General features: G+C 59.6%; 1 protein-coding gene across 1 annotated transcript in view; it reads right to left on the bottom strand.

Annotated features, from left to right (window-relative positions):
- The window catches only part of SLC22A23 (solute carrier family 22 member 23), a 146,024-nt gene that overhangs the window by 14,037 nt on the left and 116,283 nt on the right, over window positions 1-15,704 (bottom strand). Inside the window, exons 5-9 of the mRNA XM_082847535.1 lie at window positions 11,091-11,218; window positions 6,646-6,748; window positions 4,210-4,442; window positions 2,630-2,662; window positions 1,426-1,549 (exon numbers count right to left, since the gene is read on the bottom strand). Of these exons, the coding sequence (XP_082703661.1) occupies window positions 1,426-1,549; window positions 2,630-2,662; window positions 4,210-4,442; window positions 6,646-6,748; window positions 11,091-11,218 (621 nt within the window). The remainder of the gene's footprint in view (window positions 1-1,425; window positions 1,550-2,629; window positions 2,663-4,209; window positions 4,443-6,645; window positions 6,749-11,090; window positions 11,219-15,704) is intronic.

Below are 15,704 nucleotides of genomic sequence, written 5' to 3'. Positions count from 1 at the left end.
AATCTAATGATGATTAACGAGGTCTGCCGACTGCTGAAGGGGAGGCTGGCCACCCCCAGAGAAAGATACAAGTCTGACCTTGACTTCCGGTCTCCTGAAAGAGTCCTCCTTGCTGGGCTCTTTGGTAAAGGAAGGACATTAACCGGGTAAAGAAAGACACCAGGGGGCTGCTGCTCTCCGCCTGGGGCGCTTTGCAGTGTCCCGCATGAAATAAGCCCCAGGCTCACTTCCCGTGTCAGGTTAAGCAGAGGGGATGAACCAGAGCGAGGCCAGTGAAAATGCTGTGTCAGCATGACGCCTGCAGACGCGGGCCTCCTCCCAGAGCCCGGCACCAGGGACCAGATGGTCAGTCCCGGGCGTCCTGCCTGAGTGGGACTGGCCCCTGCCTGTCGCCCACGTGGGAAAGGGAGGATGGAAGGGTGCGATCATGCTGGCTTCTGGGCGGTATCCCACAGCCGATTAACTGCCACACTCCCAGTTACACTTTAACAAGCAGAGCGTGTGCGCTGGGCAAGCTGAGTCGTTCCCACACCGAGTTCGGGAGCTTGACCGGAAGTCACAACAGTCGCTACCGGGAAGACAGCGTGACGGCAGGGAGGTGATGCCCTTCACGAAAGGAAACCCTTCCGTGTGGCTGTAACCTCGACAGCACCAGAGCGTGTGCCCGCCCGCGTACCGCTGCCCGGGACGGTGCCGGACGGAGCAGACCCCCCCTCCCCTCCCCAGGAAAGCAAAGGCAGCTGAGTGCCCGCCACCCCGCCTTTCAGAAAACAGACCCGTCACGGACTCCTGGGGGCCGGGCTGCACACTCGGCCTCTGCCGGACACATGGCGGCTTCTTAACCAATATTTGTCCCACAAATCAGTGATGTAACTCCTTGGGCTTTCCCTCCGAGGCCCTTCTTTGGGCTGGAGACACTGGCCTCTCAGGCCAGTAGAAAACCAAGGCCCTTTCTGTCTGCTTTGTATGTGACACAGACTGTTTCCGGAGTCCTCCTGGGAGAGTGGACAGCGTCTGGGCTGGAGCAGAGCGCAGGCGTGAACTCAGTGGCCTCCCCACTCCACCCCTTTCCCAGGAGTCCTCCTGGGGGAGCGGGCAGCGTGTGGGCCGGAGCGCAGGCGTGAACTCAGTGGCCTCCCCACTCCACCCCTTTCCCAGGCCCTGCCGCGCTGCTTGCGCCCCCAACGCTCCCCGTCCCTCCAGCTGCCTGGACGGGACCCAGGGGCCAGCCCTCACCTCACTCTGGGTTCCCTGGGGGCCAGGGCGGAACAGCGGCCTGGAGCTGACGCCCAGCACGGGCCGCAGCTCGTCCGGAGGCCGGAGCAGAGCTGGTGGCTCGTTCACCGGGAGCCCTGCCAGACGCGAAGCCCCGCCCCCCGTGTCCTCAGAAGAAACGCGCCCCTGCACGGGCGGCCCGCCACGCACCTTATTACTGTGGGAGTGATCTCTGCACAGAAGAACACGCTGAGGCTCCCCACTGCATGGGAGGCGAACATGCCCACGATGGAGAAGGTGATGGAGAACTTGTCTTTGACGCTGTCGCTCATTCCTGGGGGAGAACCAGGGGGGTGGTGAGGGGGGCGGAGGGAGGCCTGGGGCCGAAGAAGGGTCTTCCCTCCTCCCCTCTGCCCGGTGTGAGATGCAGACCCGGGAGATGCAGCAGCGTGTCCCGGGGTGGGAGGTCAGAGCCCTTCTGGCAGGAGCCTCTGTCGGGTCCCCCGGGAGTCCCTGCGGGTCTAAAATGTGGGGCTCAGACTCTGCCGGACGCCGTAGCCTAGAGCGGCCAGCAGGTGGTCTCCCCGACGCTGTGGCGACGCCCTCCCGTCCAGCCTTCCGGCTCAGCTCCAGAGAAAGGTCTCTGGTTCCAGAGAGCCTGGCCATCCTGGCCTCAGGCCTGACCAGTCCAATACAGGGACAGGGCAGCCCAGGCTTGACCGAGGGGAACAAGAACTCAACCCCGAGAGGAGAACTTATGGGCCTGGAGGGAGCGAGCTGGACCAACTGGAGCATCTTGCCAGTGGCACCGGGTCTGACCTCACACCCAGGCGGCGCTAGGCGGGCACAGCAAGATGCTGGGGTCCCACATTTGGGGCGCAGCCCAGTTCCCCACAAGGCTGCACTGGGAGCCCTGGCGGCACAGGCTCGGTCAGGCCAGGCACGTGTGCGCAGCAGTGTCGCGTGCGGGGCAGAGGCTCTGCCGTCCCAGAGGCCGAGAGTAGCAGGCTTGCGTCGCTCACAGGCGGGGACAGCTGCTTCCCCTGGCAGCGTGGTCAGCCGGGCCCCCAGGGCCGTGTGGCCCAGCCCAGGCCTGTCCCCAAGGCCCTGCGTCACAGTGGAGGCTGCTGGGCTGTGCTGGCCACTGGTGCCAGGGGCAGGGGCGAGGGCAGCGTGCAAGCCGGGCACAAAGCGGGCGGGGGGCGGGCGGCCCGACTTTCTAGAGGCGCGAGGGGCAGAAAGGACAAGTGGATGAGTGTAGTGTCCAACCTACGGCCAACTTCAGCTGCAACTCTTCGGGTGAAAGGGGGAGGGGAGAGAGAGGAAAGGGAAACCACAGGTCTGTGAGTCTTTGTGAAAATGCCCTGCAGGTGCAATAAAAGACAACACGGTGCCGCACGTGCGTTCGGCTCACCTGAGTCCGGATGCTGGCTGTATTTCCCGATCACTGGACCACAGGAACGGCGGCACACGAGGAGGAAGGCGGGCAGGGAGGGGAGAAAGAGAGCAGGTCGGACGGAAGTTACCACCGCGTGCTTCCACGCGACTGGTTTCTAAGCACACCCCCTCCGGGACCAGCAGGGGTGGCCTTGCAGCCAGCCCGCCAGGCCCACTCGGGGAGCCCAGCTGACGCCGCCAGGGGCCAGAGAGCAGGAGGGACGTGGCACAGACGTGGGGGAGGGTCCAGGGCATCAGGGCTGGCATTTGACCAAATGGAGCTCCTTCTGTTCGGAAGGGAGGGCTGGGCCTCTCTGGCCTCGTGACCTGGGGAGGACGCCAGCTCCTGAGAGCAGGGGCCCGCGCGCAGCGCCCGCCCTCAAGCCAAAGGAGGAATCTCGGACTTAACTTTGGACTTAATGTCCAAAGTTACTCAAGTCACTGCTGGTCTGTGCGCGGGGCACCAAGTGCTGTGGGCAGACCCGGCAGACAGCATCGCTGTGCCCTCCCAGCCTGGTCCCCACGGTGCCTGGTCTCCTGGGCATCCCTGCTCAGGGACTAAGAGGGGCGGCTGGGAGCCCCGGGGCTGCCGTGCCCCTGCACGTCCGCCCAACCGGCGGGAGCTGCAGAAGACTCCCCAGAGGGCAGCTTGGGCGGCCCCACCGGGGGACAGACCCCACGTCGTCACAGCTGAAAATGAGACCAGTCTCCCGGCAAGATGCGGACCGCACGTGAACTTGCCCAAGTCGGAAAGCGGCTCCTGAGTCTGACGCTGGCTCTTCTAGAACCCAGTTGGCACAAGGCTGAGAAAGCCCCGCTTTTCTTTCTCCTCCTCCTGTTCTGGATCCTCCCTCCCCACCTGGACACCACGCAGACCTGAAACACTACTGCAGGCGTCTGACTTGCCCAGCAGCGCTGACCGAGCTCTGACAGCTCAGGGGCGAGGGCAGCCATCAGAGCCACGGGGTCCCCGCGGCGCCTGAGTCCACTGGGGGGGATGGTGCTGGGCGAGAAGGCTCATCCCCGTGGCGGGCGAGGGCTTTTGTTCACCAGGAGCTGCACTGAGCGTGCCTCGTAGAGTTGGGTGGGCGACACGGACTGGCTAGCTTTTCTTTAAATTACTTGTAACGTTTACTGAGAAACTCTCTGGCCTCAAGAGCAGCTGATGAACTTGGAAGCAGTACTGAAAAGCAGGGTCCCAGTGCAAGGGTGTCAAAATGTATCTACCTCGCCCTTGACCTCACATGAGGAAAAAGTCCTTCATTCCTTCTCACGTGATGGATCACAGCGGGAGAGCGTGGCCCCCAGTGGGGTCACCACGCCCACCAGCACTGTGAGGGCCCGGCTACCAGGGAGCCCCGGGGCAGCGGGAAGCCTTGGGGTCGCGTGGGAGGAGGGGGCACCCCACGCACGTGTTCCAGTGCGAGCTCGTCCTCCCCAAAACAGCCCCCTGCAGCCGTGGATTCTGGAGGACGCCTCGGGCTGCCCACCCACCCAGGGCTCTGGAGCGCACGCCAGGCCCTGCCCACCGCCCGCCCGGGGCCTGGGCCCACTCACGGTTGAGCAGCCCGAGCTGCAGGAGCGAGGCCAGGGCCGTGAGGATGACGAAGAGCAGCAGGCCTCCCCGGCGCCCCAGGAGCCGCACCGCCGGGCACACGGCCAGGCAGGACGCCAGGGCGATGCCGGCCGCCGTGTAGTAGTCGGCATAGAAGTTCTCGAGCAGTGGCGCCTTCACCTCGTGGCCCACCATGCTGCGCGCGAAGCAGTGGTGGATCCCGAAGCCGGTCAGCCTGCGGGGACACAGTGCCTGAGGCCACCACCTCCCGGCGGGCGCGGGACACCCTGCGTCGCGTCCAGGGGCAGAGCAGCCCCTCGGAAGGTGGCGGGGAACGCACATCAGAGAGGACGTCGGGGGGGATGTGCGTGGTCACCGCCCTGCTGTGGCCTTACGGGGTGCAGGCATAAAAGCAGGGAGACCCTCGGCTCAGACGCTGTCTCTCACGAAATCCAGGCGTGAGGCAGGCGCCCCCAGGGTCCCTGCGTTTGAGCCCACATCGTGGGCACCAAGGGGGGCCCATCAGAGCCGCTTTCCAGGCGGGCCGACAGGCAGGCAGCACAGCCGGTGAGCACAGCCTCTAGGACGCACCACCCGTCTACACCTCTGCCTCTCCCGGGGTTCTGGAAACTCAGGGACCCGCCCCGAGAACTGGCTCCCCCCCCACCCCTCGCTGCTACTCGCGGCTCATGTGGCCTGGAGGGACAGGAAGGGTCAGGCCAGTGAGGACATCTGGTCTTGGAGACCGTTCAACACTTAATTTACCGTCCCCCGCCCACCCTGCCCTGGGTTCAGCCCCCTCCTGCCCCACAGGGTCACAAAAACCCGCAGGGAAACGTGTGTCCCAGCCACTCAGGCGGATGTCCATTCTGGGAACAGGAATAAAGATGTGTCGTGTTCCCTGGGAGCACAGGGCAGCAGGGCTCTGAGGCCCCGGTGGACGTGCCCTGTGGGAGCAGGGCTGCGAGCGCCTGCATCTGTCCCTGAGCTGAAACGCCCTTCTCTCCCAGCCTCCCTCCTCCGTGCTTTCAGCAGACCCTGAGGACGCATCAAGGTCAACTACAGACCCAGTCCTGCAGGAGGGAGCCGCCCTCCTCCAAACCCGGCTCCCCTGGGCCGCGTTGGACAGCCTAACAGGTGTGAGTTCGGCGGGGCTCCTGGTCTCAGGGCGGGTCTCCCACCTTGCTGTTCTGGTGGAAGAACGTCCTCCGACCACAGCAAAGCCACAGAGACTGGCTCGCCCTCCCCCGAAACAAGAATCATTAAGGTGGAAACTCCCCATCTTGTCTATGTCACCATTTGTGTTTTTTCCAAAATAAAAGTTGGAGAAGTGACCCCACTGTAAATGGTCCCAGTGGCCCAGCCGGCGTCTGCCTGCGACTGGGCAGCGGGTGGCCGGGCTGGAGCTGACTCTGTGCAGAGACAGGCCTGAGGGCTCGGCCCCGACCAGGCGTGCGGCGCGGCTGCCCCTTCCCCTGCCTGGGCCTCGGCTGCAGGACGAGGTGTCCGTTAGATCTGGGCTCTTCCACTGCTTTGGCGCTGGGATGTTTTGCATCCTCCCCCAAATTATTTAACCTGGAACCCCAACCCTGAGAGCTGATTAAAGGAGCGGCTTCGACAGGAGCAGCTGTGGGATGCAGGGCCAGAGGCCCGCCCCCGGGCCTTGCTCTCTACCGACGACTGCCGTCCTAAGACTGTGCACCGAAGGGTGCGAGCTCCCCTCCCCCAGTGACCTCTAACCCCCTACTGCCCAGATGACCTGTGACCCTGAACGAGGCCCACCTGGGCAAGCAGGGAAGGGCAGGGTTACTGAGCTGCGAGTCAGCAGCACAGGCTTGCCAGTGCACACCGAACCCAGGACAGTGCTGGCAGGAAACGGCGTGAGCCACGGGGGTGCAGGTGCAAACCTGGGGCACCGGGCTGGACGTGGTCGGCTAGGCAGGAGGGCCTCTGGCCACGTGTGGAGGTCATACCCAGGGCCGGGCCGGCCCATCACCACCCGCCGTGACCCTGGGGTCGGGCCTCTGCAGGCGCTGGCTCCACGCAGGGAGCTAGGACACTCAGCAGCCTGGTCCCCTCGCCCGTGATGGTGCCCGGAGGCCCACACGTGGGGGTCCCGTCGCCCCCGAGCCCCCCGCCACTGTGCCTCGGGGGGAGGTGCCTCCCGGGAGGTGCGTGGCCAGAGAGCCCCGCTCCCGGGACGGCCCTGGACGTGAGCCTGCTCTCCGGCAGCCCCGTCCCCCGGGACACGTCTGTGCGGACCGAGTAGCAAGCAGGGGGAGATGCCGGGCTGCCCCGAGGCTGGGGGTCCGCGTCTGCAGACACCCGTAGCCCGTCAGACAGCTGTTCAGAAGCTCTGACGGGGTTGCTCAGGCTCACCCCGGCCCTGCCGCCTCTCCCCCGCCCCAGGCCCGAGCCCACCTGCGCCCGTGACTCACGAGTTCACGCACAGCACCACGATGTTCTTCCACAGGTTCCGGGTTCCCACCACCTTCACGATGCAGACCTTCTTGGGCCTCCGGGAAAGCTCCTTCTCCAGCTCTGCAGGGAGGGGGGACCCGTGAGCCACGCTCGGCCAGGCAGCCCCCCCGACGGCCCGATGCGCGGATTCGGGGGTCAGAAGAAGGAGTGTTTCTCTTTAAGGCAGGGGCAGGGCCTGGCTCTCAGGGGAGAAAACGCGCCACAGAGACACCGACTTGGCAGGCGCAGCTGCCCACGGGGCCCGCAGGGAGGCGGCAGGACACACACAGCAGCCACCTGCGTGGGCTCCGTCCACTTGGAAGGGCTGCGGAGGCCGCTGGCGGGCGACCCCTGGTCGGGCTTGGGCAGGGGTCCTCTTCCTTACAGTCTGAACCCTCTGCTCAGGGACCAGGAGATGCACGCACTGCTCTGGTCCCCAAACCAACCCTGTGGGCCAAACAGGCTGAGGCTGCTTCCTCTGCACCTGCCCCTGCACGGCCCACATATTAGGAGAAATGAGTGACGGAACACGTGTGCATACGCGTGCACAGAGGTGTGGCCCGTGCACATACGTGCGCTGAGCCAGACAGACGGCGCCTCGGCTCAGGTGACGTGACCAACTACAGCTTGGTCGCGAGACCCAGCTTCTCAGGGGGCCCAGACCAGCTCTGAGCAGACGCCAGGCCCACGTCAACGAGGTCGAGGGGTTTGCCGCCGTCCCGGGGCTGCCGGTTCAACAGGGAAGATCCAACGAGGAGACGCCCCAGCCTCCCCGCCTCCCGGCATCTGTGAGCAGAAATGCCGCACATTCAGCCTCCGGGTCTGTCCCTGCTCCCCTGGCCGGCCGTGCCCTCGGGGGAGGGGACCCCTTCTCAGGGGCCAGAGAAGAAAAAGGAGACTTAACCAATCAAGACTGCCGAGGTCAGGGGATGCAAGGAAAGACTGACAGCGCACCGACCACAGGCGGCCGGGAGGGGAGAGCAGGCAGCCCTGGGTGGGATCCTACGGCAGGGTCACTGGGGGTGACGTCCGGTCCAGGCTGCAGCTGGGCTGACTGCAGTGCAGCGACGGCAGTTTCCCAGTCGTAACAGGTGCAGGGGATGTGCGATGTTACAACAGGGAGACTGACTGGGGCTCTTTCAAAATTCTGTGCTCTTTGTAACTTTACTATAAACCTAAGAGGAATTCAAAACAAGTTTACCAAAAATAAAGCACGCAGTGGGGTGGGAAGGCCCGGAGGGAGTGGGGTTGCCTCAAGAGGGGCCCAGGAGCTGCAGCCCCCTCGGGGGGGCTCCGAGGTGTGTCCCCCTGCCTGTACTGCTTAGGGGTCCTCTCACCCCTGGACGCCCTACCTCTTTCCCGCCGTCCAATGGCGAGAGGGTCACCAACCTCACTAGTTACAGCTGGAAGGGGCAACAGGTTGCTTAACCATAACGGTTTAGGAGTTTTTTATTTAAAAAAAAAGTCTGGATCAGTGTCACCAGCTGGGGCACACAAGGGAGAAGGCGACACCTGTCCTACGTCCGAGGGATACCATGCTCCCTCAGTTTCCAGAACTTTCTTCCGTGTCAATATTCAGGCACAGAGCTGCAGGCATGGACGCTCAGCTCCTGACATCCTCCTGGCCTTTATCATCCCCTCTGCGAAAACAGGCTCATTTGATTTACAGACATACTTTCCCATGGTCAGAACGCTAGGAAACTTTTAAAGAGCACGGAAACATGGTTAACAAACACATAGCGTTGATCCAGCGATCTGAGTATCTTCACTGCTGTGAAACTGGTCAGGAACCTATTTATCACAGCCACACTCGCCCACCATGGAAGTCTTCCAGGAAGAAAAACTAAATGCCCATCCGCATGGCTATATAGGTTTAAATTTTTTTTTTCTTTTGTAATGCAGCTAAAACTTAATTCCTGATACTTTCTAGTGTATGAAATAGATGTTAAGAAGCTGTAGTAACTGTAATTATGACCTTGTTTTTTCTTTTTTTAAAGCTTTAAACTCTGGAGCCCAAGCTGACTGTAGTCTACAGAGGTAACTGCATTATTCTAAGTGGAATTACACTAACCTCTCCGGGGCTGTTGGTATGTTCTCTCTGTTACCTGCATCCCCAGCCTCTCGACACCACCACAGATACGCAAGAAGCCATGAGGCCTTCCTGGCCCCACGCTCTGGCCGACCCAGACCGTCCGGCCTCTCCCCACCCACTGCAGAGACTCCTTCCTGGGCCTGCGGGGACACCTGCTGACCCCAGAAATTCCCTCTCAACGCCCGAGGCTCCAGCCGGCCCGAGGCCTCTTGCAGGAGCAGAAGTAGGTGCGGAGGGTCAGAGGCAGGGCGCCGGGCTCCGCTGCCTGGGGCCGCCTAAGCTTCATCTCCTGCTGGGGTGTGACTGGTGCAAGTCACCTGACGCTGGGGACCGTGAGGTGGCCCGATACAGGGACCTGCTTCTCACCTCGGGTTCAGGACGGACGGACAAGACAGAGTGAGGCACGTGGGGTGGGATCCCCGCTCGGTAACCGAGAAGGGCTCGGGTAAAGCCCCCGTGGGCCTGATGGGGGCCTCGTACCCCCCAGACTCGCTGCCTGACCTGGTGACGCCAGACTCGGCTGCTTCCCTGCGGTCAGGCTGCCCGGAGAGGGCCTGATGCCGGGGACCCCCTCTCTGCACCTGGCTCACGTCCAAGGAGGAAAAGGGAAGCCAGTTCACTCTTCCTCGGGGGCTCCTTCCGTGCGGAGGGAATGCCGGGAGCAGGGAAGCCGTGCCTCCAGCCCTCAGCCTCCGGGGCCCCTTTCCCGTACGTGCAGCAGGGTCGGGCGATCTGATCCATTGGAAAGGCTCTGATGAGGGTCAAACGCCTGTATGGCGTCTCAGCCCCCGAGGCAGGGCTGAGGGCGGGGCAGCAGGGAGGATAGAGTCAGGGCCGGTGAGAGCCTGGGTTGGGGACAGGATGCTGATCCAGTGGCCTAGATAAGATGCTGGGACACAGCATTCAAGCAGGCAAACCGGTCCAGCCTAGGGAGGTGCAAGGGGCCACTTGCGAGGAAACGGACACCCGTCTGCCTCCAGCTTTGCCCTGGTGCCATGACGTCACCGTCACTGTCACCGTGCGCCTGACAGCTGGGAGGGAGCAGAGACCCAGAGGCGGGCGAGAGCCGCGTGCCCCGGGGCGTGAGCGCATGCCACCCCAGCCCCCCGTCGGGGGCGGGGTCATGCGTGCTGCTGCCTGCCCCCCAGCACAGACACCAGCACCAGCCCAGCTCCTGAGCGAGGATACCACTTTCTAAAAACAGGAGGGAAACGAATCGGCGTAATTAGGATGGAGAAAACAAGCTTCTCCCAGACAATATTTTAACCTGAAAGAAGTGGAGTGTGGTGATTTAATTAGGGAAATGCCAGAAACAAGGCACTTTGACTTAAGAGCGCTGACCTGCTCATGGATGGGCCTGGACAAGTTTGGGGACAAGAGCCAGACACTCCAAAAGGGGCAAACGTGGCCTGAAGGGAGCGAGGTCCACGCACCCCTCACCCCCCCGCCCGCCACGCCAGCACGTCCATCTCCCTCTCGGAAGCAGCACAGGGAAGCTGCTTCTGCTGGGCTTCCTGGGCTCAAGTCCCAGCACTACTACTCACTAGCTGTGTGACCTCTGGCAAGATACTCAACCTCTCTGTGCCTCAGTTTCCTTGTCTGCAAATGGGGATAATTACAGTACCTTGCACAGAACTGCTGTGGAAAGATTTAAGACAATATCAACACACTTCTAATACTGATATCAGATGCTTGCTTTTCCTGTAAAAGTCCAAATAGTCAATATTTTAGACTTTGCAGGTCACAATAAATCACTTCTAGTGCTTATTAAACAGACAACGTTCAAGGTTCCTTCCAAGATCTACTGGCTGAGAATCTCTGGGCGCCGGGAGGGGCCCAGGAGCCTGGATTTTAATGCCCTCCAGGGGCCTCATGGATCTGATCTAGCTTTTGTGCTGACGTTCCTGACAAACGGATTCTATGGGTCTGAAGTGTTCCGCGTCCTCAGAGGCCCAACCAACAGGTCCTGACAGACACAGACAACACAGCAGCTCTCTGCAGGTCCTGTTCGGGAGAGACAGGGAGCGAAGGCCAGCGCCCCCTGGCCAGGACCGCCGGCACCAACCCGCGGGCAGGCAAGGCTGTGTGCCCCGTGCGGTTCAGCCCTCAAGGTTCCCCCGAGGGGCAGGGGCACAAGGTCACGCCGTCCTCTGGGTTTGGCCTTGGCCACGTTCCTGGTCTAGCTGAGGACCGACTGCCCCAGGAAGCTGGACAGCTGGCTGGGCAACGAAGGCACCAGGGGTGATGTGGGGTGACTCCCGGTCCCGGCGGGACGGGTGGCGGGCCCCCGAGTCTGGCGGGGCTGTGGGTTTGAAGGGAACACGTGCTCACCAGGCATCACGCCTTTGATGTCGTTCTCGGGGTTCATGCGGTTCTTCTGTGTGAAGCGCAGGATTAGCTTCTTTGCCGACGCAAACTGGTGGGTGGCCATGAGCCACCGCAGGGACTCTGGGAAGATCCTGCAAAGAGACAGGGAGCGGGTGAGGCTCTTCCCACCGGGTGAGGCGTCAAGACACAGCTGTCGGGGGCTGGGAGCGTCCAGCCGGGTCGGACTGGGTACCCGTCTGCGAGCGGCGGAGGCTGGTGGGTGCTCAGGACTCTCTCTTGGCCCAAGCGGACGAGAGAAGACCGTGGCCCTGGGTGTTTCTGGCTTTCTCTTAGAAAGTGCAGAAGTTGCAGTGTTTAAAATGAGGCAGAAAGGAGCAGTATCCTCCCAGCTGTGTCAAGAAATCTGTGTATACTTTTCACCAGACGCTGGATTGCTAAAACACGTTCCAGCAACTCATGGAAGGGCTGCTTCTGTGATATTCTGTCTCAAAAAACAAATGTTCATAGAATGATTTTAAGTTTAAAAACAACGCCCCCATCCCCCCATCCTAGCGACCTGACGGGCACCTTCCGTTCTGAGCATCTGGAGCCCCTGACCTGCCCAGGGCTCAACTGTAGAATTAGTTTCATCTTGCTGCTAACTTGCTGCTAACTGCCCAGAACGCCTCCCGGAGGTGGGTGATGGTTTTCAAGTGTAATGAGCGACAGACTCCTTGCTGGTTTGTTTGTGTTTAGGATGAAGTACGGTGAGGAGTCCCATCGGAAAAAAACCCAAAACCAAACTAGTGTCTTATCAATGCGTTTTGTAATTTTACATTTATAACGAGATTTGCAAGTCCGTCAAGGAGAACCGTGTGCCTGTCTGGAGCAGTGCGTCAGCTTGCTTTTTCTGTAAAAGTCCAAACAGTGAATATTTCAGACTCTGCAGGTCACAAGGTCTCTTGAGAAACCAGCCACTGCCACGTGCCCAGGGATGGAGGCTGTGTTCCCTTGGGACCTGATTTTGAAGCAGGTGGCACCCCTGTGTGGGAGAAGCAAAAGCTGGAAGTCAAGGTTGGGGATGACAGCACAGCCTCTGCGGGCGCGGCGCTCCAGGCGTCCCTGTGTTTCATGTCAGTTACAGAGTGTCAAGGAATCATGACTGATGATGATAAGAAGTTACCTTGGCTACTACCCAACACCTGCCCCACCAGCTCTGGGGAGCCTCTAATCAAAGTAAGGCAGAGCTGCAAAAGCTCTCAGTGCTAAGCTTTTATTTCAGAGTCACGTCACTGATGATGTCACAGCTGTCACTCCCTTACCTGTCTGAACAAAAATCAAGTTTCTAAATGTTCATGATGTATTTTGCAGAAACAGCTGACTTCAGTGGAACACTGGGATGGTCTGATCAGAGTGTCAATCTACGCTGGGAGACCTGGGTTGTCACCAAGAGCCAAAAAGCCACTGTCCCACGTGGCTGCACAAAGGTGCAGGCGAGCTGGGGGCCCACCCTGGTGAGGTACGGCCGGAGCATTAAGACGGGCTCAGAAAGTCTCATGTCTTTCGCCCAGGAGCCCATATTGGAAAGCTGACAAAACACAGGTTTCAAACTGTAAGCACTGATTTTTTTTTTAAATAATAAAAGTTACTGTTTGCTTTACTAGCCTCTAGTGTTTATAATTTCGAATATAATTCAAGCAAACAGAAACACTCACAATATAACATAACAGACATCAATATTATATAGATATTAACATCTCGCCATACTTTATCAGATCTTTTCTTTATAATGAAATAACCTAACACAAATGCCCACCCCTACAGCTCTCACCTATGTTATCTCCATCCATCTTTCTGATTTATTTGGGTTTAGTGTCACTTTCTCATTTCTTAAGATAGACACATAGATCATTAATTCTTCTTTTCTAATATATGCATTTCAGACTTCAAAATTTCACCTAAGTATCACTTTAGCAACATTTCACAAGTTTTGGTAAGTAGTTCTTGCTGTGATTTGATTATAAATATTTTGTGATTTCTATCAGGATTTTTCCTTACCTATGATAGCCAGTTAGACAGACAGACAGACGTATCTCATATATATACATAACATTTCCAAACATACCGGTTTGGAGAGGGGGGTAGTGGCGGGGTTGCAATCTTGTTTCATTGACTTTTAATTTTATTTAGTCATTTTGAGAAAACACAGCCTGTGTTACTGCAAACTGGTACAACCAGAATCCTGGATCCAAGAGGAGGAAAGAGGAGGAGAGGAGAGAGGCAGGGCCCAGGGAGGGGAGGACCTGAGGTTATCAGGGGCAGCAGCCCTCGGACCAGAATGAACCCAAGTAAAGAAACAGGGCTCTCCCAGGAGACGTGGGCACAGCGACCAGGGCTCTGTTAGCCACACGTCCCGTCTCTGCTGGTGGACAGCACTGCAGGCCGCTTCCTCCACGCCTGCCTGGCCTACACTCACCCTTCTGCACGTTTCCCATGAATTTACGTCTTTCCAGCTCATTATGCTGTAGTAACATTATCCCCACTTCACAGATGGGGAAACTCAAGCAAGGCACTCAAGGATGTGTTCCAGGTTCCTGGGTGGTGAAATGCAGAGCTGAATGTGACCCCAGGCCGTCTGACTCAGGACCCCACATCCTTAACCCCGGGGGATGCAGCAAAGAAACCAACCCCGCGTGCGGAGACGGCGCTCCCATGACTGGGGTGTGGGAGATACTGTTCCAGCGCCACCTCCTCAGCCCTTCCAGATGCCACGGTGCCCTCTGGGTATTTAAACCTGCTGCAAATTCATAAAGAACTCGCTGAACTGTCAGCCTATGAGAAAGCCCAGAGATGGCGGTTCTAGCTCGGATACTGTGCAGCGTGGCCACATTATGGGAATTTAACGAAATGTCTGCTGACAGGCACATAATGTAGTAACACCATGAAAATGAAAAAACTGGCCAGTGGCCCAGGATCTGGCAGGAGTGCAGCTGAGCCTCAGAAATGCCCAACATTTTCAACGAAAATGGAAGAGCACCGCAGGCAGCTGGAGCCCACGTCTGCTGGCGGACCCGCACGTGCGGATACTAAGAAAACGCGACCTCGAGGATGACCTCTGCGAACACAGTAATGTGCATAAAGGCCACCGCGGCACCTCTAGGAGGGAGCTTTGCCGTTGCTGCCAGAAGGGGCGATGGCTACGGGGACAGGCAGTGGTCCGCAGAGTGGGTGGAGAGACAGGAGTGTTTGAAAGCTGGAAGTATCTGGTCCTCTCAAGCGCACTGTGGGGCAGAACTATTATCACCCCTCTTCCACAGATGGGAAAACTGAGGCAGAGCAGGTTCGGCGACGTTGGCCGGATTATGGAGCTATTAAAGGGGCAGAGCTGGATTTGGACTCGGGAGACTTTCAGGCTGTGATCCCTCCAAGCCAGGGGTTCAATGGCTCCAGGGCTTCTGCGGGAGGGTGTGGGCAAAACTAAAAGTCTCCTCTCGTCCAGTTCAAGTCTTGAGCCCCTGGCGGGAAGCGAGGGGCACAGGAAGGGCAAACGCAGAGCCCTGGGCAGAAGTCCCACCCCCTCCCTGAGGATGGTAACAGGTTGATGGACCTCTCGCCCCAAGGCACATGGTCCTGAGGCCTCCGAAATACATTCAGGATGGTCAGAAGGTCCAGGATCCCTCATTCACAATTCCAGAATCCAGACGATTCTGAAACCTAAAACCTCTTCATTTAACTCACGTGGGAAAAGACCTGAACTCCCTGAGGCAGAACGGGACCTACTGGGTACGAGCGTCAGCCTCGGGCATCGCTCTCCTGAGATGCAGACACTTCCCTGCAGAAGCGTGAGCGTCCGGTGGACACGTCAGCATCCCCAGGGGCGGTGGCGGGGCTGCAGGTGGACGGTGCCACCCCTTCCCGGCAGCAGGAGCCACAGGGAGGAAGCTGTGGTTAAAGACTTCAGCCACGAAGTTACTTTTTAATTAAGCAAATCACAGATAAACCCATTCTCTACTTTAAAAGATTCCAGAGAACTCCGCCCCCCTCCGCCGACCTCCTGCCCCAGTCCTGGCGCCCCTGCACTGCCCTCCCTGCCCCGAGCTGACCCCTGCCCTGTGGGTGCGCATCCTTCCGACCACTGGAGCCCCGTTTATCTCAAGGTGCTCCCTCTGCTGTCACACTGCCCCTACCTTCAATGGAAAATGCCTGTTACGCTCTCCGAAATCCCCTTCCTTCCAGATGGGCACACAACTGCCCCCGTGGTGGTCCGGAGACCGTCACCCCGGGGGTGTGCACGGTGGTGTCCACCCCGAGATCCTGGGAGGAAGCCACGCTCACATCCTACCTGTGCACTGGGGACACCAAGGCAGGTCAGTCCTACCCGGGCCACCTCGTTTCCCAGCGCATCCCGAGAACATCCAAACTCCGCCTGGATCTACAGGCCATGAACCCCGTGGCCTCAGTTATTCCACGAAAGCCAAGAACCAGAAATTTAAGGAAGAGGCTTTGACTGAACGCCAGGGAGGTTACAGAGGACGCACTGCAAACCCAGGCTTTCTTAAGAGGAGAACCCCCAGGCCTCACTCAGACAACCGAGTCCTGGGTCAGGAAGTCCCAGGCGGCGATGGGGGTCGGGGAGGC

Source organism: Leucopleurus acutus (genome assembly GCF_964270905.1).
Source record: "Leucopleurus acutus genome assembly, chromosome: 10".
Taxonomy (NCBI): domain Eukaryota; kingdom Metazoa; phylum Chordata; class Mammalia; order Artiodactyla; family Delphinidae; genus Leucopleurus; species Leucopleurus acutus.
This window is presented reverse-complemented; position numbering and strand designations above follow the sequence as displayed.